This window comes from Mauremys mutica, chromosome 3, assembly GCF_020497125.1.
Source record: "Mauremys mutica isolate MM-2020 ecotype Southern chromosome 3, ASM2049712v1, whole genome shotgun sequence".
Lineage (NCBI taxonomy): Eukaryota > Metazoa > Chordata > Testudines > Geoemydidae > Mauremys > Mauremys mutica.
This window is the reverse complement of record NC_059074.1, coordinates 48,702,175-48,718,564: the sequence shown is the minus strand read 5'-3', so window position 1 is coordinate 48,718,564 and position 16,390 is coordinate 48,702,175. Positions and strand designations below refer to the sequence as shown.

Sequence of the window (16,390 nt, the reverse complement as noted above, 5' to 3'; positions counted from 1 at the left end):
TCCACAGAGTATTCACAAATAGATGATCACAAGGGATGACACAGAATATGTCTACATCTGAAGCTGGGGAGACATACTCACACTTCCTCCCATCATGGGTTTCTAGGATCTCTGATGGGCATGTACTCAGGGTGGCTAGCCCATCCTGCAGCTCGTGTTGCCATTTCCTCAGTCTGTTTTTAGCACACTAGCTCCGTATGCCTTCTTGAGATGGGAATCACACACCCTGCTCCAAGTGTAGACATACTCTCAAAAGGAATCTTCTGAGCATGCCGAGAAAGAACTGTCATACACTAGGTTGATTGACGGGGCTTTTGGTGAACTGAATGGTAATAAGCTTATGTCTGGAGAGCAATGAAGTGCTTAAAAACCACAAGAGGAACCCTCTTTAAAGAAAAAGGCAGTTGTTTATTGATTTCATGGCTCTTTTGTTCATGTAGGGGCTGGGATCAGAAGAAAAGTCTAACTGAGATGAGGGGGGGTAGGCACCCTTTTCTCTGGTCTTGAACTTCACTGCAACTTTTCCTGTTTGGAAAGAAGAGACGGGGACTGGCTAGGGGTGGAGGCACCATCTCTCCTCCGAAGTTTCAAAATACTTCCGTTTGCACTTCTCCCCTATAACAGATGCACCCTTGATTTTCAGTTTTAAAACCTGTTTTCTCCGTTGTCCAAGTTCCAAAGGAACTCATTTTCACAGAATCAGCTTCCAAGCTGTTTCTATAGGGGAGACAAGGACAGAGCCAATATGCTGCCTTCTGCAGTCTTTTCCGCTGAATGGAGCCTGTAGATAAATATAACTTAGTTATTGTAGGTGGGCACAAAATGTATGGATATACGGCTGATTAAAAATAGGATGGCTTTCACTGCAAATTTGTACTTTCAGAAAATGAGGCCATGTTGTCTAATGGATAGGGCAGTGGAGTGGAACTCGGGAGACCAGAGTTCTGTTTCCAGTCCTACCACTAGTTTGGTGCATCACGTCTCCCCTTGTGCTGTAAGCTTGCTCATCTGTAAAATGAGGATAATTATACTGACCTCCTTTGTAAAGCCCTTTGAAATCTGGGGATAGACGATGCTATATAAGAACCATTTATTATTATTATTATTATTTATTTTATTATAATAGGGATATGAGTATCCATGTTTTGTGCAGGGTTTTGGAGATAGGAATGTATGTATAAAATGTGTGGTATTTCACATACATATTTGTTTTAAGTGTTGGGATGCAATAGCTGCATTTACCTGAAGTGATTGATGAATGCTACAGCAGTTGTTTCCATTAATTTAACTATGTCACCATAAGCGACATCTTCCATTTGAGTACTTTATAGATTTTAGTCAGTGTATTGGAGCTTATTTTTATTGTGAAAAGACAAGGCTTTCACACCAATTTGCCCGATCTTGTTCTGCAAGTTGACAGTTGAATAGGTGTCCTTTTGTATTTCAGGCTGTTTTTACCAGCGAATGTGAAATGCTTGGAAAGAAAGCAGAATGAAAAAAACCAACAACATATGTTTATACAGAAAATATTTTTTTTCGTACTATATGTTGTGAAGTAAATCTTTATCAATCTATAATCTGTATTAGTGTGACCATGACATAGATTAGTGTGCTCCTTTTTCAATAATTATTTATACCTGCCTATTAATTGCAGTGAAATTCAAAGAATTAAAATCAGTAGGGAAAACAAACTCCATCAGGGTAACAGTAGTTTAGGATTATGATAGATTTTTTATGAATGTAGCCTCAAGAAAGCACAAGAAAAACTGTGTGATTCTAACTGGCTGCAAGAACTATATTTTCAGTCACATGGGGTGTAGCAAAGTTAATGTAGCTTTTGGGATGGGGGGGATTGGTGTGCTGGAAAAACACACAATGTATTTATTGGTTTTGGAAAATATGAAACATTTTGAACTTTTTGCTTCAATGTGTTTCTTTTGCAAATGTCTTCAAACTTTTCCTGGTGAATTGTATGAAAATGGGCAATTTCTGCCAGGTAGCATTTGCCTTTCCCCCCCTCAAGTATAAAAATGAGAAAATTGAGGGAGGGGCTGATCCCTAAAGCTGACACTCACATAATCTGTTTTACGGGATCTGAGCATGAAAAAATATAAATGTTTTCATATTTTGATAGACTTGAGTGGGCAGCTCCTTTTTTAATGTTAACATTCTCCTCCTGCCATCAGCACCATCAACTTTATAGGAAGTCATTCAACTGAATTTCAGAGATGCAGCTATGACAAAGACATGGTTTCTGCTTCTGGTTTATTTCTTTGTCTCTCTTCCTCTTCTGCCATTTGTGTTGTTGGTTTTTGTTTTGTTTTAAAAATGGGCCTGTTTTTTTGGTGCAGAGCATCTGTGACTCCAGTTGATTTTAGTGGGAGCTGTGGGTGCTCAGCACGTTTGAAAAATCACCTCTTCTTCTCATTTGCTAAGGCTGGCAGTGTTCTCGGTGCTGTACAAGGCACTAATGAAGACCCTTCCCTGTGCTGAGGAATTGACAGTCTAGGAAATACATACATGGGAAAGCTAAGGATCAGTGCTAATTTTGACATTTAAAACATAAAATATGGGGATAGCAATGGTGTGATATTGGCATGAGTTAGCATTTGTGGACCTCATGAAAAATGTGGGCTTACAGGAAAGCTGTGAACAAGAGACAGAATTGAAAGACATTAAAATAGGGATGTTGTTCCAGGAATGAGGGATTGAGTGGCCCATGAAAGAAGGCACGAAGACATGAGAGAATGAGACTAAGAGAGAGGTGAGAGTAGTTTCTTTAGTGCAGCAAAGGGCGCAAGGTGGAGCACAATAATAGACCAGAGTAGATATGTAAGCATGGAGTATACAGACACTTAAAGTGAGGGCCAGAGTCTTAAGCTTGCTTTGGAAGGTGAGAGGGTGCCAGCAGAAGGGAATAATCAGGTTGTAGTTGTCTGCTGCATTGAAAAAAATCTTGTTCAGTTTTTATAACCTAATAAACAGAATTTTTTTTTTAAATGTGAAGCTAAAATGGATAGGTGAACACAGCTGTACTTATTATTAGTTACCACATGCTCTTAAAACAGTTTTTTTTTAGAATAACACTACTTGTTGTAGAGACCTTTTAAAGTACTGCACTGTTCTGTTACAACAATTATATTTTCAAACATGTAAAGACTTACTGTAATTGTTGTTTTTGTTTTACAGGCCGGACCTGATAGACATGAATACCGTTGCTGTTCAAAGCAACCTTGCAAATTTAGAACATGCTTTTTATGTAGCAGAAAAACTAGGTGTCACCAGACTTCTGGATCCGGAAGGTGAGTTGATTCTTAAAGACTTCACTGCAGAACAAGGTGGCATCTCTGAAATGCTTCCAGTTCCATTCATAGGGCCAGTTAGGCAGAACTGCAGGGTCTCGATGCGTGGGTGAGACGATGGTGTTCAGCAGAGGGATTTAGGTTAATTAGAAACTGGGGAACCTTTTGGGAAAGGGAGAGTCACAGAAAGGATAGGCTCCACCTAACCCAAAACAGAACAAGATTGCTGGCAAGTAAAATTAAAAAGCTCATAGAGGAGTTTTTAAACTAAGAGCTGGGGGAAAGCCAATAGGTGTAGAGGAAGACATGGTTCAGAAAGAGACATCCCTTAGGGGAAGATTGATTAAAGGGGATTCTCTATATCCCAGTAAAAAGGTGAGAAACAATCAAATGAAAGAATCCCATTCCATTACATCACATGAAGGCAGACAACTAAATATTGATACATTTTATAAGTGCTTGTATACGAATGCACAAAGTCTAAAATGGGTGAACTAGAGTGCCTGGTAATAAATGAGGATATTGATATAATAGGCATCACAGAAGCTTAATGGAATGGTGATAATCAATGCACTATGGTAATACCAGGGTACAAAAATATATAGGACTGAGAAAGTAGGTTGTGTTGGTGGGGGAGTGGCACTACATGTGAAAGAAAGCATGAAGTCAAATATAGTAAAAGTCTTAAATGAATTAAACAGTACCATAGAATCTTTGTGGTTAGAAATGCCATGCTTGAATAATAATAATATAGCAGTAGGAATATAATACCAACCATCTGACCAGGATAGTGACAGTGATTGTGAAATGATCAGGGAAATTAGAGATGCTACAAAAACATAAAATGTAATAATAATGGAAGATTTCAACCGTCCCCATATTGACTTGGTATGTGCCACTCCAGGATGGGATGCAGAGATAAAATTTCTAGGCACCATTAATGAATGCTTGTTGGAGCCACTGTTGGAAGACAGGATAATGGTCTTTACCCAGCTAGTCATTCTTATGTTCTTATGTTAAAATATAATCTAACCATCTGCAGGCTGTAGAGTAGTTGTCAACATTCTTCACCACAGAATCTTGTTCGTTCTTAGATGTTGATGTCTCCTCCCCTGATGAGAAGTCAGTAATAACTTATGTGTCATCACTTTATGATGCATTTCCCAAAGTACTGGAAGGTGGTGAAGGCATCAGTACAAATGTAAGTAAGCGAGTAACACCTATGAAGCATGGCAGCTTCATTGACATGCCTTGATTTTAGAAGGTTTCAACTCAGCATTGCAGTTAATTACATTCTCCATAGACTGGTATAACAACAATAATAAAATAATACTACAAAATAACACAATTGAAAGTTTTTTCATGTTGTCAATAACTGGACTCTTGGTTTCATGATCTGACTGGGAGCTCCACATGATTTAAAAGACTAAACAAATATTTGATTTGTAACAATAGTGCACTTGCTTTACAGATGAAGACATTGAAGCAGAGAAGTTAACTAATATATAATGATTTGCCCAAAGCCACAGAGAGAGCTAGAATCAGAGCTGGGATCGTAACTCAGAATCTTTTGGCTCCCAGTCCTGTGGTCAGACCACTAGGTCATACTCTCTGTTTATTATCTCTCTTGAATGGTAGTAGAACTAGGAAGCTTCCATGTCACCATTAGAAATAGTTGAGGCCAAATCCTGTATGTGAGTATGATAAAGGGACCAGAATATTGTGAATGCCATTTTGGAATTGCTAAGCTTGGGAATTTATTTTGCTGTATGCATCTGAAGAGCTGCATCCTTTTAAACTGAGACTACAAAAGAAATAGCAAAAAAGAAGTTGTTCTTGCTTTCTGATCTGCTGATTGTGATGTGCTTTTCTAGGATGTTGAAGTCAAGTGGGTTGAATACCAGAATATGGTGAACTACCTCATCCAGTGGATCAGGCACTATATCACAATAATGTCTGACAGAACATTTCCAAACAATCCTGTAGAACTGAAGGTAAGACACGGGGTCACACACGTACTTTGTTTGAAGGACAGTAGAAAAAAATGAAGATTCTTATTTTATGCAATGAAATCAAAGAGCAGTGTAATAATGTCTTTTTTTTTTTAAATTTAAGAAACCTTGTAGCTTTCCTGAGATCCTGTGTTCCCAAAGTTAAGCATGGGAGAGTATGATATGGCATTGTTCAAATTATTCACAGAACTCCAAATGTTTATTTTGGTAAAAGATAAAATGTATTAGGTTTGGAAATATGAAATATGCAATACATATGAGCCAGATCCCCTGAGCTGCTAAGGTTCCTTTGTGTCCCTGGAGCAAATGAGGTGCCCAACCGAGTTAAGTTTTATATAAATTCTGTCACCCAACCGCCAGCCACCCTCCCCACCCCCAGATATTAGCTTGAAAGAACAGGAGTAGTTCTTTGCATGCATGCATGCAGATGGTGGCCATGATGAAATCCATTGAAAATCCTACCCTTTGATATCACCCCTCTCCCCCCGCCCCAGATACAAGTGTCTTAACCTGCACAAGCAGATTTTTCCCTGGTGGGTAAATAATTTATATAAGTCTTTAATAGAACAATATAAGAACATAAGCCTATTAAACATAATGGAATGTGGTGAAGAAGTAATAAAATACTCCCTTTTAGGAAATAGCTGGTGATATGTATTTATATTTCTCCAGGCACTTTATAACCAATACTTACAGTTTAAGGAAACAGAAATTCCACCAAAGGAGATAGATAAATCAAAAATTAAATGTCTTTATAAACTGCTGGAGGTAAGCTGTACTTTTTCTGCTTCATTATATTCACTGTATTGTATTTCTGGTTTTTTGTTTATGTTAACCAGCCATTATTTGTTTTTGAAGGTCTGGATAGAATTTGGACGCATCAAACTCCCTCAAGGCTACCATCCAAATGATATAGAAAAAGAGTGGGGAAAACTTATTATTGCCATGCTGGAAAGGGAGAAAACCCTTCGACCTGAAGTAGAGCGGTATGCTAGTCAATGTTTGACAGGAGTGGTTCATTTTCTTTCTGCCCTTTTGCCTTACACTGGAAACTGTGGATGTCTTTTCCATGCTAAAATCTACATTATTATTTTAGCTTGAAGAATGCTCAGAGATTTTATCAAGCCTGTAGATCTTTTTCTGATTCATAGTTTAAGGATCCATATGGTAATGAATTGGGGGGGGTCTCAGCCAGTCCAGAATGAATAGTATCTGTGCCTCAATCAAAGTACTTAACTTTAACAAAATTCTCCCCTATGCAAAAGGTCATGACAAGGTCTATGCATCACTTAAATTCCATTTAAACCCTATTCTGAGGGCTTAAGGAGAATTTAAGTACAGCACTGGCTTTTTGCCCAGGGATTAATTTCAGCTGATGCACACAAGCATATCTGAAGCTCCGTTTTTTGGGTCAATTCAAACTATATTGCACCCAAGTATATACAAAGCATTTAAATGTACAAAATATTTGAGAGCAATCCTGCATGAGTAGTGGAATATGTGACCTGATGTTTTTTCCATCGCGAATGTCTGTGATTATGTGTATGTTGAACATTACTGAGATCTTGGGCCAGGCCTAAGGCCAGGTTTTGGTTTTGCAAGTACAATTTTGAAACCACAAAAAATTGCACTGGCATAAACAGAGTCCATCACTGGAAATCAGGCCTATTGTGCTTTAGAGGAGTTATCTAAACTGGAATGGGCTCCTGGCTACTAAGAGTTTGGGTTAAACATATCCAAGTGTATGCATAGACCTCTGCAGCAGAGAGTCTGCAGGGGAGAGATTAAAGTGGCAGAAGAGGTGCCAAAAGCATCCAGGTTTGACTGACATGTAAGGGTGCTGAATGAAGAGGGAGCATGGCTAAGGTGGGTGAGGATGTGCTGATTCAGAGCATCCTCTGCTGATGGGGTTCCAGTGGAGTGGAAGGTAAAGCTCCCCCCAACAGGCAGAGCAAAACGTAGAAGGACAGTGGTGGAAACACTGACCTGTTCCTGATGTGACTTGAGGGTGACTGTGCTGAGGTGTAAGGGTGTGTGAAATTGGCCTATAGTTGTATTCATACTCACAAAAAGCTTTTATCATATTTTCAGATTGATTAAGACCTCATAAACATAAACTTCCCTCCACCTCCACATATTTTATATTCATCAAATACATTTAAATATAACCAAGTTGTCAGTTATGTGGGTCACCACTGCAAGATAAGGAGAGAAATTAATAATCTGAGTAGTGTTAGATCACTGAGACATTTATATTATTGATTGGGTCGGGAAACAGGAGTTTGCTGCCTCATAAACTGATAACTAGTATCCATTGCCAGGACATATTGCTCTTTGTTTGGTACAAACATGGACCACTGCAGCCTGAACTGCAGAATAGAATTGTGGCAAAAATGATAGCTGGGCTGATACTCAAAGATAGTTGTGAGTGAGTGGCCACATTCGGAGCACCCCCTCAAGGTTTGGGCTTACACTATAGGCAGCCTGCCTCAGTTCCCCCGGCGGGGATTCTTAAACTCCACACAACCCTTTTTGTCTGTTCACAATACTCTTTGCTACTTCTTGGAATCTGAATGTATTCAGATAAAATCTTTACTAATGATCAGGATGATGGGATTAATTGCACCCTCAGCAAGTTTGCAGATGACACTAAGATGGGGGAAGCGGTAGATATGCTGGAGGGTAGGGATAGGGTCCAGAGTGACATAGACAAATTGGAGGATTGGACCAAAAGAAATCTGATGAGGCTCAACTAGGACAAGTGCAGAGTTCTGCATTTAGGAAGAAAGAATCCCATGCACCGTTACAGGCTGGGGACCAACTGGCTAAGCGGCAGTTCTGCAGAAAAGGACCTGGGGATTACAGTGGATGAGAAGCTAGATATGAGTTAGCAGTATGCTCTTGTTGCCAAGAAGGCCAACAGTATATTGGGCTGTATAAGTAGGAGCATTGCCAGCAGATTGAGGGAAGTGATTATTCCCCTCTATTCAGCACTGGTGAGGCCACACCTGGAGTATTGCATGCAGTTTTGGTCCCCCCACTACAGAAGGGATGTGGACAAATTGGAGATAGTCTAGCAGAGGGCAATGGAAATTATTAGAGGGCTGGGGCACATGACTTATGAGGAGAGGCTGAGGGAACTGGGGTTATTAAGTCTTCAGAAAAGAAGAGTGAGGGGGGATTTGATAGCAGCCTTCAACTACCTGCAGGGGGGTTCCAAAGAGGATGGAGCTCGGCTGTTCTCAGTGGTGGCAGATGACAGAATAAGAAACAATGGTCTCAAGTTACAGTGGGAGAGGTGTAAGTTGGCTATTAGGAAATGCTATTTCACTAGGAGGGTGGTAAAGCACTGGAATGGGTTACCTAGGGAAGTGGTGGAATCTCCTTCCTTAGAGGTTTTTAAGGTCCGGATTGACAAAGCCCTGGCTGGGGTGATTTAGTTGGTGTTGGTCCTGCTTTGAGCAGGGGATTGGACTAGATGACCTCCTGAGGTCTCTTCCAACCTTAATATTCTATGAATCTAGTAAATAAACTCAAAAATAAAACTCAAAGTCCCAAAACAAATTCCATCTGTTTTACCCTCTTGTCTGGTCATTCCAAGGCCTTTCCTGCCTATAGTCTCAATCCCACATCCCAGGACTCTCTGCTAGAGTCTGCTCACTTGTAGCAGTCTCTGATCTCCCTAAGCATCCTTCCTTCATTGCACCCACTGCTGCTTTTAATAGGGAAACCACCCGATCTCTCTCTGATGAGCCTCTTCAGCTGGCCTCGAGATGTAAGGGGCAAGCCACCCTGTTACAATGGTAAATTGCTAGAACTCTGTCCCTTAGGCTTGTAAACATTAGGAAAACATCTGTGTGCATGGGTAGCTAGTGGCTGGTTGGAACATGGGATCCCAGTTCATATGTGGTGGGTGAGGAAAGCCTGGTAGCTTGCCCGTAGTGGTCACGGGCCAAACAGGGGTTCCTATTTGTCAAGCTAGTGGGATTGAAACCATCAGAGAGATAAGCCTGCTCAGTCTCTGCGAGGGTAGCTTGTGTCCTTTGTATTTTTAAAGCAGCAGCGCTGAAATATGGATGTGGTTTTATAGAGGGCTGGAAGCAGGAGTTAAAATGGGGAAAAATTCAGTTAAGAATGAAAGGCTGAATGATTTTTATGTATATATATATTTATATATAAAAATCAAGAAAAAGAAGGGTCTTGCCTTCTTTTCCTTCTGGTCAGAAAGCCTTGGAGCTGTCAGATCAGAATGCTGAAGAAAGTAAGGTGATGTCTTCAGGATTAGGGCTTGGTGGGACGGGGGAATAAAATAAACATGCTTGTCTGGACAGCAGAATAATAGTAGTGGATTGGACAGTGTACAAGGGTATCGAGTTTACCAATTATGGGCCTGATGTGTTACTCCCGTTTTATGCTGGCGTAACTCCATTAAAATCAGGGGACTCAGACCAGCATAAATCTGGAATTATTGGGGTAAATCAAGCTCTTTTTACTTCTTTTAATATAACTTTTAATTCAAGATCTGCACAACACTGTAGTGAGTTTATAACATAGGTTTGTTCCTTTTAGCTTGTTGAAATTGGTTGAGACTTACATTAAATATTTGGCACCTCTATCTCCCAGTGACGCCCTAATCATTCTGTTTAGTCCATACTTGCAGAGCTTTTTAACGCAAGGTAGGGAAGCCAAACTCAAACTAGCATACATAGCTCTAGGCAAAATCCTTTGAAGAGCCATCAGAGTATTACTTGCTGGGCGTTGAATGGGCATGTTGAAGCCTATTTAAAGAAGGAATGCTGGTGCTTCAAAAGCCAGTAGAGAGATTTCATCCCTGGAAGCTGTACATTTTGCAGGAGTTTTTACCTTTTCCATTTTCCAATAGATGTAAATGGCCGAAGGGACAGTGCTCCTGGTGTAAAAATGAACAGCAGTGGTTATGGCTACCACAGTAGTGATTCCTTGTTTAGCAACAGCACTGGCACTCGAACCAGCATTGACTCCAATGAGAATTTCCTTTCTGTGACTTGTGGCCCGACACTGATTAATTCTTGTATAAGCTTTGGCAATGGCACTTTAGAAGAATCTAGGTACATTGGCATAAATACTGGCATTTGATGCAAGATATTTTCTTTTGCATTGCAATGTGGATAGTAAATAATATTTTTATATGTTCTGTGGTGTCTTTTAGGTTGGAGATGTTGCAGCAAATTGCAAACAGAGTTCAGCGGGACATCCTGGGCTGTGAAGACAAACTGATACTTGCTCGGAATGCTCTGCAGTCTGTAAGTCAAATATGAATTCCCTTTCTGGGTGTGTTTGTGAACTTTTTGGCACTGAAATCTTTATAGTTTATAAAATCTTACTTTCAGAACTTTTGATTGACTATTTGAGTAACTGATATTTTCACCTTTTCTGCATTTTTTTTCTGTAGTTAACATTTCTGGAAGAGAATACTGTACATTAAATAGAATTCATTCTGCTAGGTTTTTACCAGTAATTATTTAAGATAAAAAAAAATAGCTTACAGTGAAAGTAAATTCTCTACAAAGTACTTCTCCATTTAGCTGTAGGATTTAATTGCTGGTATTTATCATTCCAAAACACAGGATTCCAAGCGATTAGAATCAGGGCTACAGTTCCAGAATGAAGCAGAGATAGCTGGATATATACTTGAATGTGAGAATCTTCTGCGCCAACAAGTAATTGATGCCCAAATTCTTATTGATGGAAAATATTACCAGGCAGATCAACTGGTACAGAGGTATTTCATACTTTTATTTAAGTGTATAAATACACATTGTGTATGTGTATTGTAGCCCAGAGTGTCAAACCTAAATGCCTGTGGTTAAGTTCCTAAATCCATAATTGGCAGTCCAGATAAAAATAACCGGATGTTCAGAGGTGTTGAGCACCCACTACTGTTATTGAACTCAATGGGAGCTGCGTGTGCTCAGCACCTCTGAAAATCAGGTCACTTATCTGGGTGCCATTTAGGTGTTTAACTTTATTAGACACCCAAGTTTGAACATTATGGCCGTTTTTATTGTGCTTAAAATGGTTATGCTTAAAACCTACTAATTTTGTTCTAGATAAATAGAGATATGATTTTCATCAGTAGGTGCAGCGTACCCGGAAAGGTAGTAGCAGGCTAATGTTGGTTCACAAACAGCAGTTTATGCAACCAGAAACCTACACTGTAGTAGTAGGGTGTCATTTTATGGAAAAGCAACATGTCCCCAGAGAGTGGCAGAGTTAAACCTGAATCTGGTGAGAGCAAGCACAGGATAACTGCTCCAGCACTGAGCTGTAAATAACTCCCTGCAGCTAATTAATCCACCCCAGCATGTAGTATCCTGCCTTGCAACAGCAAGATTTCTCTTTTGCTGGTTGTGTCTAGCTTTGCATTTGGTACATGCTACTGCACATGTTATGTTGGTTTTCTGGGTTATTGCCAGGATTTTGCCCATATTAACACACACAAGTGTGCATGTATAGAGTGACACAATACATACACGTCACTTTTAGAGCTGTTTACTAGATAATATAAATGTGCTAATATAGAAAGCTTATATTGGAATAAGTAAAGTCTATAGTAAATAATAGTACTGAGGTACTAATAGTGTAAATTTATGTTTAACTAGAATATGTAAAACATACAAGATAGCTTTCATTTTTATTGCTATAGTTCAGTTAATTATATTGTTTCACAAAAGTGCTTTCACAAGCTTTCAATGAGATTGTTTGTTTTGTTTTCTTTAGTAAATGTAATTTATTTATAGGGTTGCTAAACTTCGAGATGATATTATGGCCTTAAGGACTGAATGTTCTTCAATATTCAGCAAGGGGCACACACTGACAACAGAACAGACGAAGCTGATGATTTCGGGAATAACACAAAGCTTAAACTCAGGATTTGCACCAAACTTAAACCCTGATTTAAACTCTGGAATGACCCAGAGTTTAACACCTACTTTGACTTCTTCCAGTCTGACATCAGGCCTCTCATCAGGTCTTACTTCAAGACTGACTCCGGCAATCACACCAGCTTATACACCAGGCTTTCCACCACGGGTAATTCAAACCTATGTAACAGGAGTTGACACCAATGCACTGCAAACACTAAAGCTGATGCAAATCCGAAAGCCCCTCATGAAATCAGCTTTTGTTGATCAAAATTTAACAGACGAAGAAGTCAACATGAAATTTGTCCAGGACCTCTTGAACTGGGTAGATGAAATGCAGGTAATGTCTTTATGCAAACAACTCTTAGTCTGCCTTAGTCATTTCCCTTATTTTCTGAGGTGCTTTGGTTAATTTTTCACTTTCGTTTATAAGGTGCAACTTGATCGAACAGAATGGGGTTCAGATCTGCCAAGCGTTGAAAGCCATTTAGAAAATCATAAAAATGTCCATAGAGCTATAGAAGATTTTGAAACAAGCCTTAAAGAAGCTAAAATCAGTGAGGTACACCACTATACTTTTTATTTCTTGAGGTTACTTTTTTTAATTGAATTACTCATGAGGTAATTACGGGTTATACAACTGCACTTGGATTTCAGAACCTTTCTTTGGTTTTATGTATGATTGCCAGATGAATTAGCATTATACAAATTAATATAATATTTGAGAATCACTGTTAATGTGGCTAATCTTTTTGTTGTCCTTTAACCTTATCTACTGTACACAGATCCAAATGACTGCCCCTCTTAAACTCAGTTATGCAGAAAAATTGCACAAACTGGAGAGTCAGTATGCAAAACTCTTGGTAAGATCATTATATCTCTTCGATGTTCAACTTTTAAATGTGTGTTGCTTTGATAAAGGCAGGGTTTTTAATTTTTTTTTTTTAAAGAATACATCAAGAAATCAAGAAAGGCACCTTGATACCCTGCACAATTTTGTGTCCCGTGCCACTGGAGAGCTTATATGGCTGAATGAAAAAGAAGAGGAGGAGGTTGCGTATGACTGGAGTGAAAGAAACTCCAATATATCAAGAAAAAAGGAGTACCATGCAGTAAGCTTTGCTAATGTAATCCAAAAGGAAATAATTAAATTACATTTAATAATTTAACAAGTTTCTAAAATAACTATTTTTTTATTTGAAAAAAAAAAGGATTTAATGAGAGAACTTGATCAAAAAGAAGAAGTTATTAAATCAGTTCAGGAAATAGCAGAGCAGCTACTCCTGGAAAATCACCCTGCAAGGCTAACTATTGAGGTAAGTCAAGAAGTATAGCACACAAACCGGAAAAAAATATTGTGATTTAAGCCTTCATGACTTTTTGCTGATGGGATATTCGTTAATAAGTTCAGACAATAAGAGTTTTTTCTTTTCTATGTCCTGGTGTGGCTCTGTGCCTCACTTTCAATGAAATAAGTGTTTTTAAACATTTATGGCTAAATCCTGGAGTCCTACTCGGTTTTTACTTAGGGCTAGTCTACCCTACTGCTTAAGCCGATGTAATTTACATTGCTCAGAGGTGTGAGTACGATGCCCCCCTGAGTGACATAAGTTACAGCGACTTAAATCAGTGTCCATACCACGCTATGTCAACGGGAGAGTGCTCTCCCGTCACCATAGTGTGTCTTCGCCAAATGCACTACAGCAGCACAGCTGCATCGATGCAGCTGCGCTGTTGTAGCGCTGTTGGGTAGACTTGCCCATAGTCAAAGCTCCCATTGAAATGTAGGAAGAAGGATTAAGGACTCCACAATGGGCCCTTACAACCATATTTTGCCTTCAACTCTTGCATGCAGTTTCCATTGGTGTTAATGGGAATTGCACATGCAGATTGAAGGCATGTAATAGCCCTTAATTTGATTTTCTCCCCCTTTGAGCTGGAAGAGGTATCCCTACAGCATTTCCAGTCACAAATACTTTATCATATTATTTCCTTTTAAGGTCTGGGGTTTGGTTTCATGATCTTATTGTCAATAAATTACAGAAATTGTTTGGACATTGGAATGTAACAAAGTGGCCTGATTTATTTTGGACTTGAATCAGGCTCTATATTGTAGGTAATCTGTTTACATAAAAAATATTGTAGCTACTGTAGGGGCTTTTACAAGCCTCCAAAGGAAAGTGTCAGATTGTTTTCCCTGCAGATACTCATGTCAAGAATAGACAGTAAAGTGGTGCTACAATAGGGCCAATGAAAACAATTATAATACAGGAGGATGAGCTAATCCTTTCAGAGATCAGTACCAACTCTGCATTTTATGATTCTTTGGTTTAAAGAGTTTATTTTTCGTAATATGGAAACAAATGAAGAAAAACACTTCCTTCCCTTTACATGCACTCAAATGTGGTTAATGAATGGTATTTTTGTAGTGTGGGAATTATTTTCTCTAAAATGGTATGCTGTTACTAATATATGTATCACTCAATATCAGTCTAATAAACATATATACTACAGAGACAAACCATTATGGTGGTAGATACGTATGTGAACGTTATAGTCTTTACATTAAAGAGTACAGGGTGTGTGTGTATGCGGAGCATGTAATATATTTAAAATTACTGCCTTCTAAATTCCCTAGTATGTGCAGATAACAGGACTTTAGAAACTGTCTTTTCATAATAATCAGGCACACTGGGATGTTCGCCATGCATTAATGGATCAATCCACCCAGTTGCTGGAAAACTCGATGACTTCTGTGCCAGTGAGATGGGGCTGGCTTTAAATGACACTTCTGACTGACTTAAAAATATGTAGAGCACCCTCTGCTGGCAAATGTTAGGGCAATGCACTCAGTTTTCTATAGAGGTGGTAGCAAAAACATTGTGTAAGAGACAAAGACATTAGTAAAGTTAAACTTATTTTTAAATGTTATGCAAAAGCATATATATGTACACATTAGGGCTTCAGAAAACTGTTTTTTATTGTCCATACAGCACCACATTTTATGTCTGATTTTTTACTCTATACTTAGGCAAAACTCCTACTGTCTGAAGGACAGTTGTGCCTGCGCAAGGAGGGCAGGACCAGACTCTTTTGTTTGTAACACTATTCTTATTTTTTTCTAAAGTTTGCAAGAATGTACATGTGTTAATTTCTGCACGCCTTCCTAAAATGCTTTCTTTTTTCATCTTTAAGGCCTATAGAGCTGCAATGCAAACACAGTGGAGCTGGATTTTACAGCTCTGTCACTGTGTTGAACAACACTTGAGAGAAAATGCTGCTTATTTTGAGGTAAGTAAGTAAAACAATTAAATTTGCAACACCTTAAAGCATGATTATAATCAGATAAGTGAGAGGAAGAACAATCAGTCGAGAATATTGGTTATCCTTTCTCAATAACTTTCAGGTCAGATTTTCTCAATTTTTCCATTTATAGCTCAGTACATGGGCCAGATTCCAAGGTAGTGTAAACAGGTGTAGCTCCATTGTCTTCAATAGAGCTACGTCAGTTTACACCAAGGAAGCATTGGGCCTGGTTGTTTAATTTTAAAACCTGCAAATAAATCCAGGATCTGAAAAAGAGGCAGTGTTCTTTCTTCCTCAGGCATCATAACAGTTAATACAGCTTCTGCAACTGGATTCAGGTTGTTGGGTTTGTTGATGATGGACCAGGTAGAACAGAATCGAGCTCATTCTTCCAGGGCTGCACAAACAAGAGCAGAACACACGTTATTATCAGTAGGGAGCAGAAGGCCCACAGGGAGCTGATGCATTGACTAAGGTTTTGCCATTTTTAGTCACCTTTATGACTATATCTCCTCTTAAATGAGCAGTAAATGATCATTAATCTACTAACTATTATACACGGTAATGGAAGGTCTTGGTATGCATTGTCTGATTTAGAAAGAACTTTGCATTTTTTTATATTTAATAGAGAGAGAGTATTCTTCACAGTCTTGAACTTTGTGGAGTCATTTATGCCATGCCACATGAGAGCAAAATGAATGTAAATTGCAACAAATCAGAATGGTAGGGCTTTATAGCTCACCCACTTTGTATTAATGTAAATGGCTACAAAAGGTAAAAAGGCAATGAAAAATCAGGTTCCATCTAATCTATATAATGTTCATAGGAACATACTACTTCCTATAGCTTGTTTCCTACATTTTATAAC

General features: G+C 38.9%; 1 protein-coding gene across 1 annotated transcript in view; it reads left to right on the top strand.

The window, feature by feature from the left end:
• DST (dystonin) overlaps nt 1-16,390 on the top strand; it is a 440,007-nt gene that overhangs the window by 232,386 nt on the left and 191,231 nt on the right. The window contains exons 10-22 of the mRNA XM_045009616.1: nt 3,190-3,302; nt 4,397-4,503; nt 5,177-5,296; nt 5,987-6,082; nt 6,173-6,300; nt 10,503-10,596; nt 10,921-11,075; nt 12,094-12,556; nt 12,650-12,778; nt 13,002-13,079; nt 13,167-13,328; nt 13,428-13,532; nt 15,412-15,507. Coding sequence (XP_044865551.1) covers nt 3,190-3,302; nt 4,397-4,503; nt 5,177-5,296; nt 5,987-6,082; nt 6,173-6,300; nt 10,503-10,596; nt 10,921-11,075; nt 12,094-12,556; nt 12,650-12,778; nt 13,002-13,079; nt 13,167-13,328; nt 13,428-13,532; nt 15,412-15,507 — 1,846 coding nt within the window. The remainder of the gene's footprint in view (nt 1-3,189; nt 3,303-4,396; nt 4,504-5,176; nt 5,297-5,986; nt 6,083-6,172; nt 6,301-10,502; nt 10,597-10,920; nt 11,076-12,093; nt 12,557-12,649; nt 12,779-13,001; nt 13,080-13,166; nt 13,329-13,427; nt 13,533-15,411; nt 15,508-16,390) is intronic.